Source organism: Dermacentor albipictus, chromosome 8, assembly GCF_038994185.2.
Source record: "Dermacentor albipictus isolate Rhodes 1998 colony chromosome 8, USDA_Dalb.pri_finalv2, whole genome shotgun sequence".
Classification (NCBI taxonomy): domain Eukaryota; kingdom Metazoa; phylum Arthropoda; class Arachnida; order Ixodida; family Ixodidae; genus Dermacentor; species Dermacentor albipictus.
The window spans coordinates 30369536-30386398 of NC_091828.1; the positions used below are offsets into that span (position 1 = coordinate 30369536).

At 44.5% G+C, this 16863-nt stretch overlaps 1 protein-coding gene across 5 annotated transcripts in view; it reads right to left on the reverse strand.

Moving 5' to 3' along the window:
• LOC135912820 (retinol dehydrogenase 13-like) overlaps positions 1-16863 on the reverse strand; it is a 395668-nt gene that overhangs the window by 9201 nt on the left and 369604 nt on the right. For all 5 annotated transcript variants that reach the window (XM_070523227.1, XM_070523228.1, XM_070523226.1 and 2 more), the window contains 3 exons: positions 4957-5049; positions 4595-4774; positions 641-750 (listed from right to left, as the gene is read on the reverse strand). In XM_070523227.1, coding sequence (XP_070379328.1) covers positions 641-750; positions 4595-4774; positions 4957-5049 — 383 coding nt within the window. The remainder of the gene's footprint in view (positions 1-640; positions 751-4594; positions 4775-4956; positions 5050-16863) is intronic.

Below are 16863 nucleotides of genomic sequence, written 5' to 3' on the forward strand. Positions count from 1 at the left end.
TGTCGCTGTTATACCCGCAGCATCCAAATCGATAGTCTGGTTAGTAATCATGTGATGTTCCACCAAGGTATTCAAACTTGCATTTCCTTTCCTGACATTGTTCTTGTGCCGCTGAATCCTTCTTTGAAAATTCTCCGTTTCGCCTGTCTTGGGTGCGGCCAGAACTGACAAAAATTGCTAATCATGTTTTTTTTTTCTTTCTACGCGTAGTAAGTCTAGTAGGCACAAGTGGGTTATAGCAGGATAGATTCGCAAGAATAATAGAGGCCAAGAGATATGCGATGCGTTGCAGGTGGAGCCGCATACGAGTCCTCTCGTGTGGCTTACCAAATCGGATCGTAGTATTGCCAAGTCAAACGGCAGAACTTATTTTAAAGCAGATCAGATTGCGCGAAGAAATTACAAATACCTAAAATGAATGAAATACGTGGTATTCAAAACGATGAGCTTTAGAGACGCAAAACTAGGTAATTTGCATGAATTAAAGCGGTAATCATTCATCTTTTTTTTCCACTAAACTTTACGCGGTTGAAACTCTTTATGAAACAGATTGTCACACACCAGCACGCATAAAATGCTACTCATCAATTGGAAATTCCTAAATGTGAAAGAGAAAGCATACGTAGAAAAGAAATCTGACCTTGCCAAACAAACTAATGAAGAAGCCAACTGTCCTTGCGTAGAAGTCGGTAGCTTGGTCCGCAAAATCCGACTTAACAAATCCTGGATGCAAGCAGTTCGCCGTCACACCTGCACCAAAAATGGTAAGCCTGTTCAGTGCGAACAGCATTTATGGAACTCTAAGGTCAGTTTTCTTCCAGCCTATCCAGCTATCGAGCTTTCCCACCAAAAAAGTTGTCCGATCCCGAAGCTAGTGGTATCTGACACAGTATGTGCCACTACGTATTGTGCAGCTGTTCAGTGAACATCTTTGAAACCAAACCTGCTATGAGCCACTGGGTATGTGGCCCTCTTCAAATAGCCGCTTCAGCGCCAACTGTGTATGCGCCACTGCGTAAACGTGAACTTCACGGCGGCCCAGCAAACAGATGCTGCGTGTCCAGAATGAAACGTGATTGAGCAGTACGGCTGTTGTACGCACATAATACATGACTAGTTTCAACCATTACCATGCAGGGATAGTCATTACGGATAGTTTTTGCGCGAATACTCGTTATTTTATCCTAAATTATGGCACTTTATTCGAGAAAAACGCGACATGATTGAGGCATGCTGCAGTGGTAGACTCTGAAATAATGTGGACCACCAGGGGTTCTAAAGGGCACCCAAATATAAGCTGACTGGTGTTTCACATTTCCGCCTCATCTGAATACGGCCATCGTGGCCGGGATTTGATGCCGCGACGTCGTTCTTGGCGGCCAAACACCGTAGCCACTAAGCAACCACGGTGGGTTCGAGTAATTCGAAAATAAGCTTTACCTCTACATTTGAAGCGCAACGATGAAAACCACTGATCTGTCCAGTGCGTTTGATATTTTGCGTACTAGATGCGCCACTGGTGAATCCTAAAAATTATATTACTAATTGCTTTATACATGGTCGGCATATTGACGAATGAGTCTACTTTTTTCAGAACGATGCTATGGCACGTCATGTGTCGGGGTCCCCTTTGATTCTCCAACGATCACTAGAGCGTCCTTCCTGTGTTTCCCAACGTTCACAATTATTTCCGTGCGTCAGTGTTTTTGCAACCGTAGGAATGAAGCAACCATCAGCTGAAACGATTCGCTCACATATTACGTATTTACATCATAGACGGCCAGGTGGACAAGAGGGCTACTGTAGGGAGACGAACTAGCGCAAGGGGCGCTGAGCACTAAGCTGAGCAGTGTGGTCTGCTGCGGCAAATGCCAATCGTTGCTCTAACTGCTGACAATAGGTTCGCGTGTAAGAGTTTAACTGGTGCCCCGTTTTCGTTGCTTCTACTAGGTGTAAGTTCGTCGCCTCTGTCGACCACATCTACTTTCAAATGTTAACGGGTCAGGTCATTGTGTTATATGGGGGAAGATGATTGTATGAATAGAGTTGATGTATTGGGTGCGACCTTAGCCGGGTTTCAATGCATCGATGACTTTGGCTGACATATATCTTCCCGCTTGGGAAAGCCTTTCGATACACATCTCTTTTCTACGCTCATGTGATTAGGCGACGTGCTTTCATGCGCAGTACCTGTTCAGCTAAATTGGGACGATTGAGGGAATTTTTCGCTTTTCCGTCCAGTTCCGAAAATTTATTAGCTGTCAAACACAATTGCGCGCACGTCACAAAATCTGCCAGAAACTTTCAGCCCACGCGATAGGCTGTGCGTATGCGGAATGAATGTTATTTTTCTAGTTTCATAGATTTCGAGTAATCGGCGCTGTTTGTTTTTGTTCTTTTAATTCTCCGGTCCAACTTATCACATGCCCTGGCGAAAAGGTTGACAGAGTTTTGCAATCTTTCACTGTACCTTTGCAAGAGGATGTGTAAGCACGACTTGGCCAACACAGATATGAGAGCCGAAACTGCAAATGCTTGTTTTACTAGCATGGAGTAACGTAAGGAAAATTTACGAAAATGATTTTTTCGGATTTGTATCACATAAGCAACTGGTATGGGATGGCTTAAATGAAAAAACTCAAGGCTGATGCGCTTGTTACTTCGAAAGTTGCACAGGTATATAAATCCCCAGGTTATGAACCGCGCAAAGAGCGATGGAACAAGAAATGTTAGGCGTACCATTAGGAGACAGGAAGAGAGCGGTGTGGCTAAGCGAGAACGGGTACATTTCAGTAGATGTTTGGAGAAAAATGTAGCTGGGCAGCAATTTAATGCGCAGGGTAGTTGACCGGTCTATTAGTGTTACAGAATGGGTGCGAGATGCTTAAGCGGACTATTAGTGTTACAGAATGGGTGCCAAGCGAAGGGCGCCGCAGTGGAGGACGGCTGAAAACTTGGCGGGGTGAAGAAATTAGAATATTTGCAGGCGCAATTTGGAATCAGCTAGCGCAAGTACGGGGTAATAAGAGATCAGATTATGATGCACGCCGTAGTGGGGGAGTCCGGAAATTCGGACAATCTGGGGTTCATTAACGTGCAACTAAATCTAAGTACACAGGTCTTTTCGCATTTCGCCCCCATCGAAATCTGGCCGGCGTGGCCGGGATTCAATCCCACGACCTCGATCTTAGCAGTACATAACCACTAAGTAACGACGGCGGGTGGCCCTGTAATGAAGTTATAGCAGGCCTGCTGCACGGGAAAGCACGTCGCAGACTATCGCATGGCTTACAAGAAAACTAATATCCCCATAGCAAGCTAGCACGGCACGAAGTCACTTCTATTTAAATGGGACACTAAAGGGAAATACTAAGTCAAGCTAAAGTGACAGGTTAGTATCCGAGAATCTCTAAGGAGGCAATATAATCGCCTCCTTAGAGAAATATATTAGAGAAATTGAGGCAAATGCGGGACTTGATCAGGGACTTCCCCTGGACATTCAAGCACATGCCCGATTACGAAACCACTCAGTTAAATTTTGTCACTAGTACTCAACTATCGGTTGCAGAAAACATCCTTGGTTTGTACTATAGGATGAAATTAAATGCACCTTGTACAGTTCTATTTTATTTTCAGAAAAACAAGAAAATTTATTGACGGGCGCAGCCGGAAGGTTTCGTATTCGCTCGACTCTGTGCCGCCCACGCTTTAGCAGTTCACTTGTTACGTTATCGCGCAGTACTGCACCGATATTGCTGTCTCGCACAACTTGAGCAAACTGCAAGATGCAGATAATTCAACCTCCATGTGATGTCGCGGGATGCCCGAACTGTCTACGCCACTTGATAAAAAGAAAGAAGAAACAGCTGCTGCGGCGAATCCACTCTCGAATCTACTCTCTGTCTTGACTCGGTACCACCGTCTGTTGGGCGCTGGTTTACTCGTCTGTGGCAGCAAAGGGCGGTGACGGTTTATTCAACGTCAGCACTCCCTCGATTGGGCATCGGGAGATCTGAATTTAGAAAAATTTTCGTACCCTTCAGATGCAATTTTCTCGTAAACTAAGTATTTTCTTGGCATGAAACAAGCATTGTGAGGTTTCTGTAACGGTAGTTGAACAGTCCGCGTCGACTTAGTATCCCTATCCCTTAGTGTCCCTATGAAGTCATTATCCTATCGAGTCGTTCTTAAGGCGCTGCGCGAACCTTGTGTTGCGAGTACACCCTATAGCAAAGAAAAAAGCTACTTTATGTGTCTTCGTAAACGTCGCTCACGGTACTGTTGGATGAGCAGCTTCCCTCTTCGCTGCATGTTGGCGGAGTCAATGAAGGCCCAGTGCCGCCCCCACAAATAACCAATGTGCATCCCGCTGAACACATGCGACAAGAGCCATCTAAAAACACAGTAATATGATAAAACACGCACCGCAAGTGCAGGTGTTTTCCGCCATCTCCAGCACTCCTGATCAAAAGGCAGCACCTGCTGTCACGATAGCGGCGCAGTAGACACTTGCGCTACGACGCTAAGAATAATTTGGTCTATGGAGTCAAGCATGCAAAATAAATTGCCTTTTTTAGTGCTTTTGTATTCTTACCAGTTCCAGCCAGTCTTCGTGCCAGTTCCATTGTGAACAGCGTCATGTACAACTTGGTGCTGGTGTATACGTGGTTTTGACTGTACTTTTTGAAGTCGACATCAGCATCAAACGTTCCCCACCAATGAGCAATGGAGCCTACGTTGATGATACGGCAGGGCGAGCTCTTCTTGAGGAGACCTTGGAAGAATGAATGCGATATGAGTTTGCATTTCACGATGTTTGCTATGAACGTACGATTTTGGACACTGTAAGCACAGGAATGCCACTAACTAAACTGGCCTTGGACTTTATTCAAGAGCGTTGCTTAGGCTAACATTTTACTTATCGAAGAAAAAAAAGTTCGTTGTTTGAGTACTTACCGAGAAGGAGATTGGTCAGCAAGAAATGACCCAAGTAATTGGACTGGAATGTAACTTCAAATCCATCTTCCGTCTCCCTTCTTCCCAATGGGGCTGCACAATATGCCATAGATAACCTCAGTTCATGAACCATATTAAATACTGAATTTCCTATACTGCAAGTTAAACCCTGCCTAGGCTTTGAATGGCTGCGGTCGTCCAACCGTTTGTGGTAAGAATGGACTATGATTACGTCAGCTCGTCGACGATACTTTTCATTCTCGAGTAGTATTCTTTTTCTCCGCGATGGCGTATTTGAATACTTCTTTTATCTTTAATTTATTTGTATGGCGCCGTTAGAGATAACCTTTAATAAAAAAATCTAATAAACGCCTAAATAATGTGTACGATATCTTTGGTAACGGGTATTCCAGTAAATAGTTTTTCTACTTGTTGTCACATTTCAGAAATACCGCGTAGCATGAAAGTGGTCAAGAATTTACAAAACTGCATTTTACATTTCACTATTCTAATTATACGCTAACTCATCCATTAACTCTAGAGTTTTAACTGCGTGACTATTGACCTTGTGGATTTCAGAGTGGTTCTCTCGCTGTGAAACAACAGGTACCGGACTCTACTTGTTGCTTATTACGTGCGACACTTATTTGTACACACATGTGCCGTCGCCGCTCTTTCTTCAACGAGCATTATACAATCTCATACGCCCTTGAGACACGTCTGAGTCTGTGCATCCACCTGATTTCCAGTTCGTATTGGAGCATAACTTTTGAGCAAAGTCGAGCACAAAGAAAAAAATTAAGCGACAACAAGGTTGAGTAATTTGCTGTGGATAATTATAAGTATTCCAGCATGAAAGTAAACAGACACCTGCCATGGTTCCTTAGCAGCTATATTGTTGCGCAACTAAAGACGAGGTCACTGGATCAAATCGCGGCTACGGCTGCATTTAAAGGGGGGCAAAACGCAAGAATGCTTCTGTTCCGTGCTTTGGGGGTAAGTTAAGGATCACCTGATTGAAAAAATTACTACAGAATCATCCACTACGGCGTGCCTCATAATCAAATCGTAATTTTGGCACTTTAAATTTCAGGCTTAAAAAGAGGTAGACAAAGTACTACGCATTGCCATTAACTGTAAATAACTTTTTTAGCCCTTCAATTCTCATAGATTCCACTGTGTGCATTGAATGCGCATAATCTTTCATTGCACTGTTTGACCGTGAAGGGTACCTCTTTTTACGGTTGGCCCAATAAGAACTCTCAACCACTCAGTGAGAATAATAAACAAAGTTCGCTGTGTGATGGATCTGGAAAGTGCGAAGTCTCACTTAGCACGAGTAATCAATCCAGAAAGTTGAACTATTTCGTGTTGATGCAGTTAATGTGACATAGTTTCTCGCGCTAACAAGAATAACGAAAAATACAGGTGGGACAGGACAGAGTGTTTGGTCTTGTCCCAAATTTTTTGTTCCTTTAGTTTTGCTAGCGCAAGTGACTATGCCACAGCAAATGCATTTACTTAGCACGTTAGCACGATTGTGTGATGTTCAGGTCACATGTTAAAAACAACAGGAATAAGAATATCGTCATTATTTTTGATTACTAAACCCCAGATAGAAACTTCCTTGCGTTGTAACCAAATTCCTACCAAAATTCTTGGACTGTACTCTAATTTTTCCGCTCAGTCTCTTACTGCCTTTTATAAAAAAGCACATGCGAACGTATGTGGATAGATTTTATTATGTGCAAATTATAACGTTTATTTAGAATATTTACTGCGATAGATAGTATATAGTCTGTCCAAGCGCAATTTTGCCGTCTGCGTTACCGTTGCCGTCGGCGTGATGTTCCGTATGAAGTCCCAGGGAGATAACACTGTCGCCGCACGTCATATGTTGCATGTGTGGAGGGGAAAGCACGCGAGAAGCCGTCAATCGCGGCTCAATCTGGCACTTGCAAATCATGAAAGCGGAGAGCAAACTCACCCTTTTCCATCGCTCGAAATGGGGGGGGGGGGGTCTGGTGGGGGCTGGGGCAGCGTTGTGTGCAGGCAGCTATTGCGCATCTCGCGACCAGGCGCAAAGGGAATTGACGATCGGCGTTCAACCTCGCGCGCCGTATACAGAGGCAAATGGGGAACCAAAGTGCGGCTTCGACTCCGCCAGCAAGTGCGTGCTTTGTACGACCGGGCGCAGTTGCGAGCGCATTATCTGGAAATGGATCGGCGACCTCTTATGTGCGTGCTGTGTACTTGCTGCTCTTTCGTTGAATCGATAGATTACTCAAAGGTCAGATCGCTCGAAGCTGCTGCTGCGATTCCACACCAGCGTTTTCACAGCGAGTGTCCCCGCTCATCGAGTGTGATGTGTTCATCTTGACTTGTGCATGCTGACACAATGCTTGGTAATTCAGTTAATGAGCGAATGCTTCTAACTTTAAACGGCCGATAAAACTGCTATCCTTAGCGATCCTTCGCCATGCTGGGCGAAACTGCGACTGTTTTGTTGATGCGAAACCTTCATATGGTCCGTTGAGATAAAAGAAAGCTGGCTTCTATCATATATCGCAGGGAAACGGCGCCTACACTCGCATTGCCATTTGCTGCGATGTCACCTTTATGACCTGCGCTTTGGCGGAGCAGAGCGGGGGAAAGGGGGCACCTGCTGCTCCGATGGTGCGCCAGGTCTTTCGTGAGGGGAGAGAGCAGCGCACCGTTGCCGCGTCACCCTCGCTTCAATTGTGGACACGAGGGCACCTACGTAGGGGAGTCAACGACGCCTAGATAGGGCGCCTGTGCACTCTGCTTTATGGTGTCATTCTACTTCGACCGAAATCTTGAAAGTCAAGCCCGGCGGGACGAAAGCAGTGACGTCAAAATCACCGCGGCGTACTCAGGGGCATTCCAATTAGATTGTATGACAGTCGGGCAAGGCAGCATGGAAACGTGGATCGAAGTGCAGAGATCTGGTATCTATAGGACGCATTGCAGAGCGCGCGAAAAGGGCCTGACGCGCTAGTTCGCCAGGTGTTGCGTGAGGGGAGAGGGCATCGCCGTGACGTGCCGCCCGATAAGCGTCACCGCTTCGGTGGCATGCGCTGCTGCCACTGCAGGCTGCCGCTGCTTTGCTGGCTCGGGCAGCTCGTACCACAATGGCACATTAGTTCCAGCACCAAATTGGACATGTATGCCTTCGCGTTTACGGCTAATAAGAAGTGCTTATGGGACCTGGGATTAGGCGCCCTCGGATTGGTGACCTCGGAAGTCAAAATTCTGAAGCTCTACGCAAAATAAAGCACTTATACAACTGTCACACGCCCAATTCCATTTTATTTTCATCAAATTATATTACTCACATTTCTCCGCTTGCTCTCACACGGCGAAAACAAACTGCCGTGACTAAGCAAACTTAATGAGACCGGCGTCCACCCCCTGATGTGAACGTATCCATTGTGCTTAGAAAATGTTGCGCACTTTTTCATCAGAGAACTGACACTTACCTTTAAAGTAATTAAATGGCTATTACTTTATTACAAAGATAAGAAAACATTATTATTTAGAACTTCATTTATCGTCTCTGGTGCCGAGGCTGCGCAGTAGCTCGAAAATCGGATGTGAGTGTGTTCCTTGAACTCATTAATTTTAAAATATCGTTGAGAAAACTGAAACAACTTTTTTCGCGTGTGACAGCAAAGAAATGACATCAAAAACAAATGTCATTCCTCGTAAATGGTATTATATTTCGTGACAGGCGCGTTAAGCAATACCCTCCCTCGCTACTCGTTAATCCACGTGTGCGCACTCATGTGTGGACACCTGACGCCCTCGGTAAAAGTGACTGACTGCTATTTTTTTTCAAATAATAAATAACATACTACGGATTCATATGACATATATTCTCAAACAACTTTCCAGACACATAACGTATTTTTCTGTAGAACTTTTAACCAGCTTTTTTTGGAACTCTTTATTTGTGCTGTCGCGGGATGCTGCTTTTCTTCTGATCTTTACGTGTATTCAAGAAAAGAGGAAAAGCACTTTGAACTATTTGACTGCTGTGCTGAAATAAATCATTTTTTTTCCTCTAACCTTTTTCCGTAGCCTTCTTTGGAAACTTAGGTCACCTTACGGCTTGTCTTTTTCTGTGTAACCTCTATCACATGCTCAGCGACCCAAGGTGTCTTCTAGCCTACGCCACCAAGTACATCCTGGCTGGTGTCGTCCCGAGCATACAAAGTGGAACAATCTGAACTCTCCTGAATATACAGCTTGCTGGTGTACGGTGTATAGCTTAGTAGGCAACTTGCGTCAATGTGAAAGGGTCACTGAGTAGATGCCCAAATAGACAACGTCAGCGCTGCGCACGTAGTATTAGTAAGTGCCAATTCCTTGCTACTCTCCCATAATAGATAGGCCAAGGAGAAGCAGGGAGTACGCAGGTCTAAATATTGAACAAAACCATAGACGTCCATCTGGAACAGACACCTCCACTTCGAGCGAAGCCGCTGAATAGATAGCCATTCATACATTGCTGGTTGTGGTTGGCAGCGAAATTGCCAATTCGTGTGTATGTTTATATGCCCTTACGTATTCGTCATTCAGGGATGACATAAAAATACGGCATGGAAATAGAACTCCAACATAACCATTATAACCTTTAAAGCTTATCATCACCAATCGCTCCCTATCATACAGGACATTACTGATAGCATTAGCGACGTTCATCATCTTCAAAAGATGGATGTGCGCCACTTTTCATGCGATTTCCAATGTTTGCGAATTTCACGCAGTTCGCGCTGTGGGCCCCTGCATGCATGTCCACAGCTGGCCTCTTTCCCGACAACTTGAGTCTGTGGCTAGTCCACTGTCAAGTGGATAGAACATCGGAGTAAAGTGCTAAGGGAACGGGGTACTAAAACAACGACTGGAGCAACTTGAATCAATGGGTATGTAACATTGGGTAGGCGCCACTCCTCAATCATCCTTCTTTCAGCCCACTTGACTCACTGAATATGTTCCACTAGGATTTTCAACTCTTAGTGAACTGTCTGACGTTAACTTGGGTCGCGGGGTATATGCCACTGGCTTTGTGCCACTCTTCAAAAAACCTCTTTTACGCCAACCTGTTTCCCTGGGTACGTGCCGCTTTCAGTAATATTTATCACATGAACTATATCGCCACTTGCGCATCAACTATAACATACGTTCCTAATCGCACTAAAGTCGTGAATACTCTCTGAAGGATTGATGCTGTAAAAACTCTTTTTCCCTTTCTGTAGACGGTTTGTAGCGTATCTGGCACGTGCAAATGCAAAATCAAAACGAGTGGTTTTTTTTATTGTCTATAATACGCAACGAGGCAACGAAATATAGGATAATATTTTATTATCTCTTCTGCAGCGACAGCTGTATCGGCTCACGAGCTAGTCATTTTGATGTCTGCCGCTCAAGCACTTGTCCCTCTCAGGCATAAATATGCTCACTGCGAGCATATACATTACTGAGAAAAACCTCGCACAGAAGAGTGTATCGGAATTCCTGATCTACCGTCTGGCAATCTGAGGTAGTAACTCGCAGCTGCTCCACTGAGGATATTAAACACGCATGGTAGAATCCATTTGAAGCGTATTTTTAGTGATGTGGTATGTAATAAATGACATAAAATGAATGCGGTTGAGCAAATGTATGCAAATACAGCATACAACCTTATGCAATGTCTGCATTCATTCTATACGAAGGTTCCAAATTTAATGTGGTGCAATTTTGGTGTTTGTGCAGCAGAATGCTCACAAGGCATGCCGAAATGAAAACAAATCTGGCAGACTGTGCAACGTGCACGCTTAAAAACGGCACGGGAACGAAGGCGATAGGCGGCGTTTGTGGAGGGATGAATGATGCTGGAATGTCTGCGCGCAAATAAGTGGGACACTTGTATTGCTACAGTATAAGATTGCAAACCACGTGCGCCATAATCGCATGTCACCATTCAACAGAATCGGCAGAAAATAGGCACATACAAAGTGACACAAGTACAATTAGTGAATCACCCAAAATCAAGTAAATAAAAATTTGTGGAGCGTAATGCAATATTTTATTGGAAGTTTGGTGTGTTTAGTAACATCAACGAGCCGACCCTATGTCTTTAGTATTTATGTAGAGACTTCCTTTTCTGTTACAGGAACATAGGTGCCCCTATTCGCACTACTTTTGCTAAGGGCACTAGCAATATATAAGCACTATTAACGTACTTCGTCGTTTTCATTTGTACATAGCCATCATCATCTTCCCTGTTCTTCTACTTCGCGCGTGAGCTGGGGCGTCGCCTTTTTTTGGAATAAACAACGCTGGACAACTTGATTGGTCTCGGTATTATAAAGTAGTGGAGGTGCTGGGTACAGGCGGCGACCGGAACGGAGCTCCAGGGAGGACGGGAACGCGAAAGAAGTCATCATGATACAGACGCATTCTCTCGCTGCCCAATCTCGCTCTCTCCCGGTAAGGCGCCGTCATCTTCCCCACCTAGTCACTCCGATGCTACACTTGCCTCACAACAGCTCTCGATAACGCTCCTGGACCAAGTTACGCTATCATCACGCTCTGATTTCGTCTCGCTTCAGCGGGCCGACTCCTACTGTCGAGCTCTCATGGATCGCCTTAGTGGGTTCGCCGAGCCACCCAACAGCCGCTTGCGACGCCAACTTCAACAATCCCGCCCTCAAGATGGCGTGCTACACCGCTACGTTTACCACCCCACAGGTCACCGGTGGGTCCCAGTTCTACCTCACTGCCTTCGCTTGCGGGTATTAGAGGCACTTCACAACGACTTATCGGCTGGCCACTTAAGCTTCCACAAGACTTACGACCGCATAAGGACCCGCTGCTTCTGGCCTGGCCTATCCACAACGGTGGCCAAATACATTGCCTCTTGTGCGTCATGTCAGCACCGCAAACGCTCGACATGTCCTCCTGCCGGTTTACTACAACTTCTCGCTTGCCCGGACGCACCTTTTGAATTTGTTGGCATTGATTTATATGGTCCCTTGTCGTTGACACCCTCCGGTCACCGTTGGATTGTCACTTCGGTCGACCATTTAACAAGATATGCCGACGCTGCCCCTTTGCGATCCAGCACAGCTTCTGTGGTCGCCGACTTTTTCTTGCGCGCCATCGTCTTGCGCCACGGGGCTCTTCGGGTTCTTCTCAGTGACCGTGACAAAGCGTTCATTTCACAAGTTCTCCAGGAAGTTCTTCGGGCCACTAATACCGTCCACAAATCTACTTCTACTTATCATCCACGAACCAATGGCCTTACTGAGCGCTTCCATCGTACGCTGTCTGACATGATTTCCACGTACATCCCTCCTGACCCCACACTGACTGGGATAAAATTCTGCCTTTTGTGACATTCGCATATAATACTGCTATTCAACGGACTACCGGCTACAGCCCTTTCTTCCTTGTGTATGGACCATCTTCTTCTACCATATTCGACAGAGAACTCTTTTTCGCACCTTCTTCGCCTAACGCGTCGCGTCCAGAAGATTTTGCTGCCCGAGTTGCATATTGCCGTCAAGTCGCCCGGCAAAGCACAGAAGCTACCCAAGCTGAGCGCAAGCGTTACTGCAATAACTAACCCCGTGACCTACGTTTTCACCCTGGAGACCAAGTCCTGTTTTGGACTGCAGTCCACACCCCAGACCTCTGTGAGAAGCTCCTTCCACGCTACATTGGCCCATACACCGTTGTGCAGCAAACATCTGCAGTTCACTACCTCGTCCGCCCAGTACACTCCGTCACTGACCGGCGCCGCCGGCACGCCGAAATTGTTCACGTCTCGCGGATGAAGCCCTTCACTCCCCATTTGGATAATCTCTAATCTGCGGCCAGGCTGGTCGCTTCCATGACAGGGGGAAGTTAGTGTAAGCACTATTAACGTACTTCGTCGTTTTCATTTGTACATAGCCATCATCATGTTCCCTGTTCTACTTCTTCGCGCGTGAGCTGGGGCGTCGCCTTTTTTTTGGAATAAACAGCGCTGGACAATTTGATCGGTCTCGGTATTATAATATATATATTATGGGGTTTTCGTTTAAAACGTCAAAAATTTTATCAATTGCCTGTAGAAAATAGCACAATTCTAGCCTTTGGTCTAAATTACTCGATGTGGCGTTGATACAGTTACCAAGTTGGGCTGCTCATCTTTAATAGAGGACGTCCCCGCAAAACTTAGCCAGAGTTTAAAGATATGCCGATATACTCTAAAACGACACGACCAAATGCATATTGCTGACTATTGTATGAAGTAAGTCAGACAATTTTTTTTTATTCTGCCTAATTGCATAATTATTCAAGAATAATTTACGCAATGAACACGAACAAAAGCAATGAACGGCAATGGAAGCAATGAACACGAACAAAAAAATTCCAATTGGAAAGTCGCAGGGCGTTTTTCAAAAAATGCGATTAGACAGTTTCTGACTTCCTATCAAGCAATAATGTTTTTCCGGTCACTGCAGGTGCCCGCAGAATAATAAAAAAATACCACGTGACATGTGCGCTTGCGCGCCCTGATTTCACCGGTACCAAGTACTGTGCGTACAAACGAAGGAAGCATTTAGCCGGGTGGCTGCCGCTGCGCCTGCTTATTGCTATCATAGCCGCTGCGAGGGAAGCACATCGGTGGCATAAATCGCACAGCCAACGCCTGCGTCACTGCCCTGTCGCCCATTCAGTCGCAGCACACCCTGCTAACACTATGTTCGTTTGTACGAGAAATGTTTCAGAGCGCTGCCATGAAGACGCCCAAGCGGACATGTCGCGTGGTATTTTTCTTTTATTTCTCTTGTATCTGCAGAAAGCGGAAAACATAATAGATAGTGAGAACCTGTTTATTATGATGTTTTTGAAAGTACTCTGCAACTTCCTAATCCTAATTTCTTGCGTAACTTCGTTGCTTCAGAAGTTGGCTAATAATTCTTGACGAATTGAGGAATTAAGCAGAATAAAAAGATTGTGTAGCGTACCCCATGCAATAGACAGCAACATGGATTTAGTTGCGTCTCCTTAGATTGCATGGGCATATTCTTAAACTCGGGCTAAAATTATCTGGAACACACTGTTTATAACTACCAACAAAAAATTATCCACAGAGGTACTGGTTTACCCAGCAACGGACAACAGCCGCGCATAACCCGCAAGAGCAGTAAAAAACAAAAACAAAAAAAAACTTCGCTTGAATACTGCACCTTGGCACTACGATAACGCGCTCAAACTGTTATGATAGGATGAGGCCCCGCTGTCAAGCTCATCTAACAAAAAGCAACGAGTTGAATGAACTCAAATGAGGTCAGCGGTAAAATGCGAAAAGGAAAGAGGGGAAATAACATTAGCAGACTGAACTCCACTTTCCATCTACGTAACGCGCGGAAAAAATGCAATATGCAATGCAATGCGCTGCGATTGTAAAATGCAAAATTCTGTAACTTGTATTTGATTCTAATTGCAAAATACCATGCACTGCGCGGAAAAAATGCAATATTTCAGTTTATGATAGAAAGGGCGAGGTACAAGATAGGTACAAAAAGGGATGTCCTTAAGGATATACGCAATCATTGTGAGGATTGTGTAACATACTTGTTCATACATATACAGGAATAATGTTAACTTATATTATGCACTGGTGTTCCCGCTGTAGTGTCTTAGTCGCTATAATGATGGGCTGCTTGGCACGAGTTCACGGATCAAATCCAACCATGGTGAGCGCATTTTGATGAGGGCTAAATGCGAAGACAAACACGCGCTTAGAGCGTGTTAACAAAATCACAGGTGGTCCAAATTATTCCCGAGTCCCTCACTGCGGCATGCCTTGTAATCAGATCGTGTTTTTGGCACGTAAAACTCCATAATTAATTTTTTTTTGCGCACGACTGCAATGACACAGAATGTTCTGAGAAAAACAAAACCAAAACAAAACAAGGATCTCATGAGAGACGGTTATGAAAGAATGACCTGGAGGACTTTCTAAAAGAACATGAGAAGTTAATTTTTTTCATTATAGTTAGTAATAGGGGGTCAATGTTTGTAAGTGTCCTTTTTGCGAGCTCAACAGCTGTATTCCATAGTTGGTTTCGCTTCTAATTGTTCTGAAATAATGTGCCTTAGGTTGTAAGTCCTTTGAGTGTTACTTTCTAATTGTAGAGCTAATTCATAGGGGTGAAGAAAGTAGCCCGACGGCATCACGTAATTTCTACAACCTATGTCATGACATGCTTGCCGTAACGAGCATGTGATGTCATTCATCTCATGACATGAGATATGCTTGCGTATTTTAAAATTTATGCCACGATGCACATGCTATGTATTAGAATCCATGTCATTCACGCGATGACATTTGTGCCATATTGTGCCAATTTTTTCAGGATGGCATAACATAAAGAGGGCGACACCACGTTAAAAATTATATTATGGGGTTTTACAAGCCAAAACCATTTTTTCATTATGAGGCATGCTGTAGTGGAAGACTCCGGAAATTTCGACCTCCTGGGGTTCATTACCGTGCACCTAAATCTAAGCACACAGTTGTTTTAGCATTTCGCCCACATCGAAATGCGGCCGCCATGGACGGGATCCGATCCCGCGGCCTCGTGCTGAGCAGCCCAACATCATAGCCACTGAGCAACCACATCTGGTGGCGACGCCACACTAGAGCGGACTTTATCGCTATTACAAGAGAGACCTCAAATCTATAAAAATTGTGTCCGGCATTTGATACAAAGCATGTTGTGAAACCGCAGTTTTACACTCACTTAAATGCAGTAATAATATCCTGTTATATACTCCTTCTCTCAGAACACAAAAGACGAGGCTGGCTCAAACAAGAATATATTTTCCTGTTAGAAATAGCAAACCGCGTGCATGATGATAATCGTAACCTATGGAATGTACCTACTGAAGGGGATAGCAAAGTATCGGCCTAATGAGGCTGCATCAGGACAAATAGTGCACAAGTGAGGTGTCACAGGAACTGAATAAAACGTCTAAAGGCCAACTTTACAATATTTGGTCTTCATCTTGACAGAAGGTTGCTCTGTAGTATCCGCGAATCCATACTCAGATCCCTTTTTGTAATCACGTCATTATTTATGTCATAAACGGTTAATGCTTCGACATGAAGTCGAATCAACGAATGAGATAGCAACATTTGAGAATATCACACGAAGTGTAAGACTCATAGCTGTAGCGGCAATGTGAAGTGAAGTAAACGTTAGCAGACTAAATAAATACATGCTGTTTTGCTGGGGATGCTCTGTGTGAATCAAGTCATCGGACACTTTCATTTATCTATATTAAGTAAAGCCTTTCTGGTGGACTTTACCACTACTTTTCCAAGTCGTGTATCCTTCAAACCTCTTTCCGAGGCCAATTCCGGTGGTTGTGTTCAGCTGGGCCATTAAAATACATCATTCTCAGGTTGAAACTCGGTTATTGTTTCGCACATTTAATATTAAAGTCTGATATATATATATATATATATATATATATATATATATATATATATATATATGTGTGTGTGTGTGTGTGTGTGTGTGTGTGTGCGTGTGTGTGTGTGTGTGTGTTTGTGGATAAAAGCTAAAGTCTGAGAGGATATAGGAGAAAAGGCACGCGCTGTGGGTGATCTGATACACCGCATTTGCTTGTGTGCTGACATTCTCAAAATGCTGAAGAAAATTTTTTAAGGCATGTAAAACATGTCACTGGCAACATTAGTGATATAATACTACGGGATATAACGCGCACATATGTCATAAAGAATGACGTCGCATATAGCACACATATACAAAAATATATAGTGAACCTCACGGCTAGGCGGACCATGACGGCAAAAGTTTGCTTTGAGTGTCCATATAA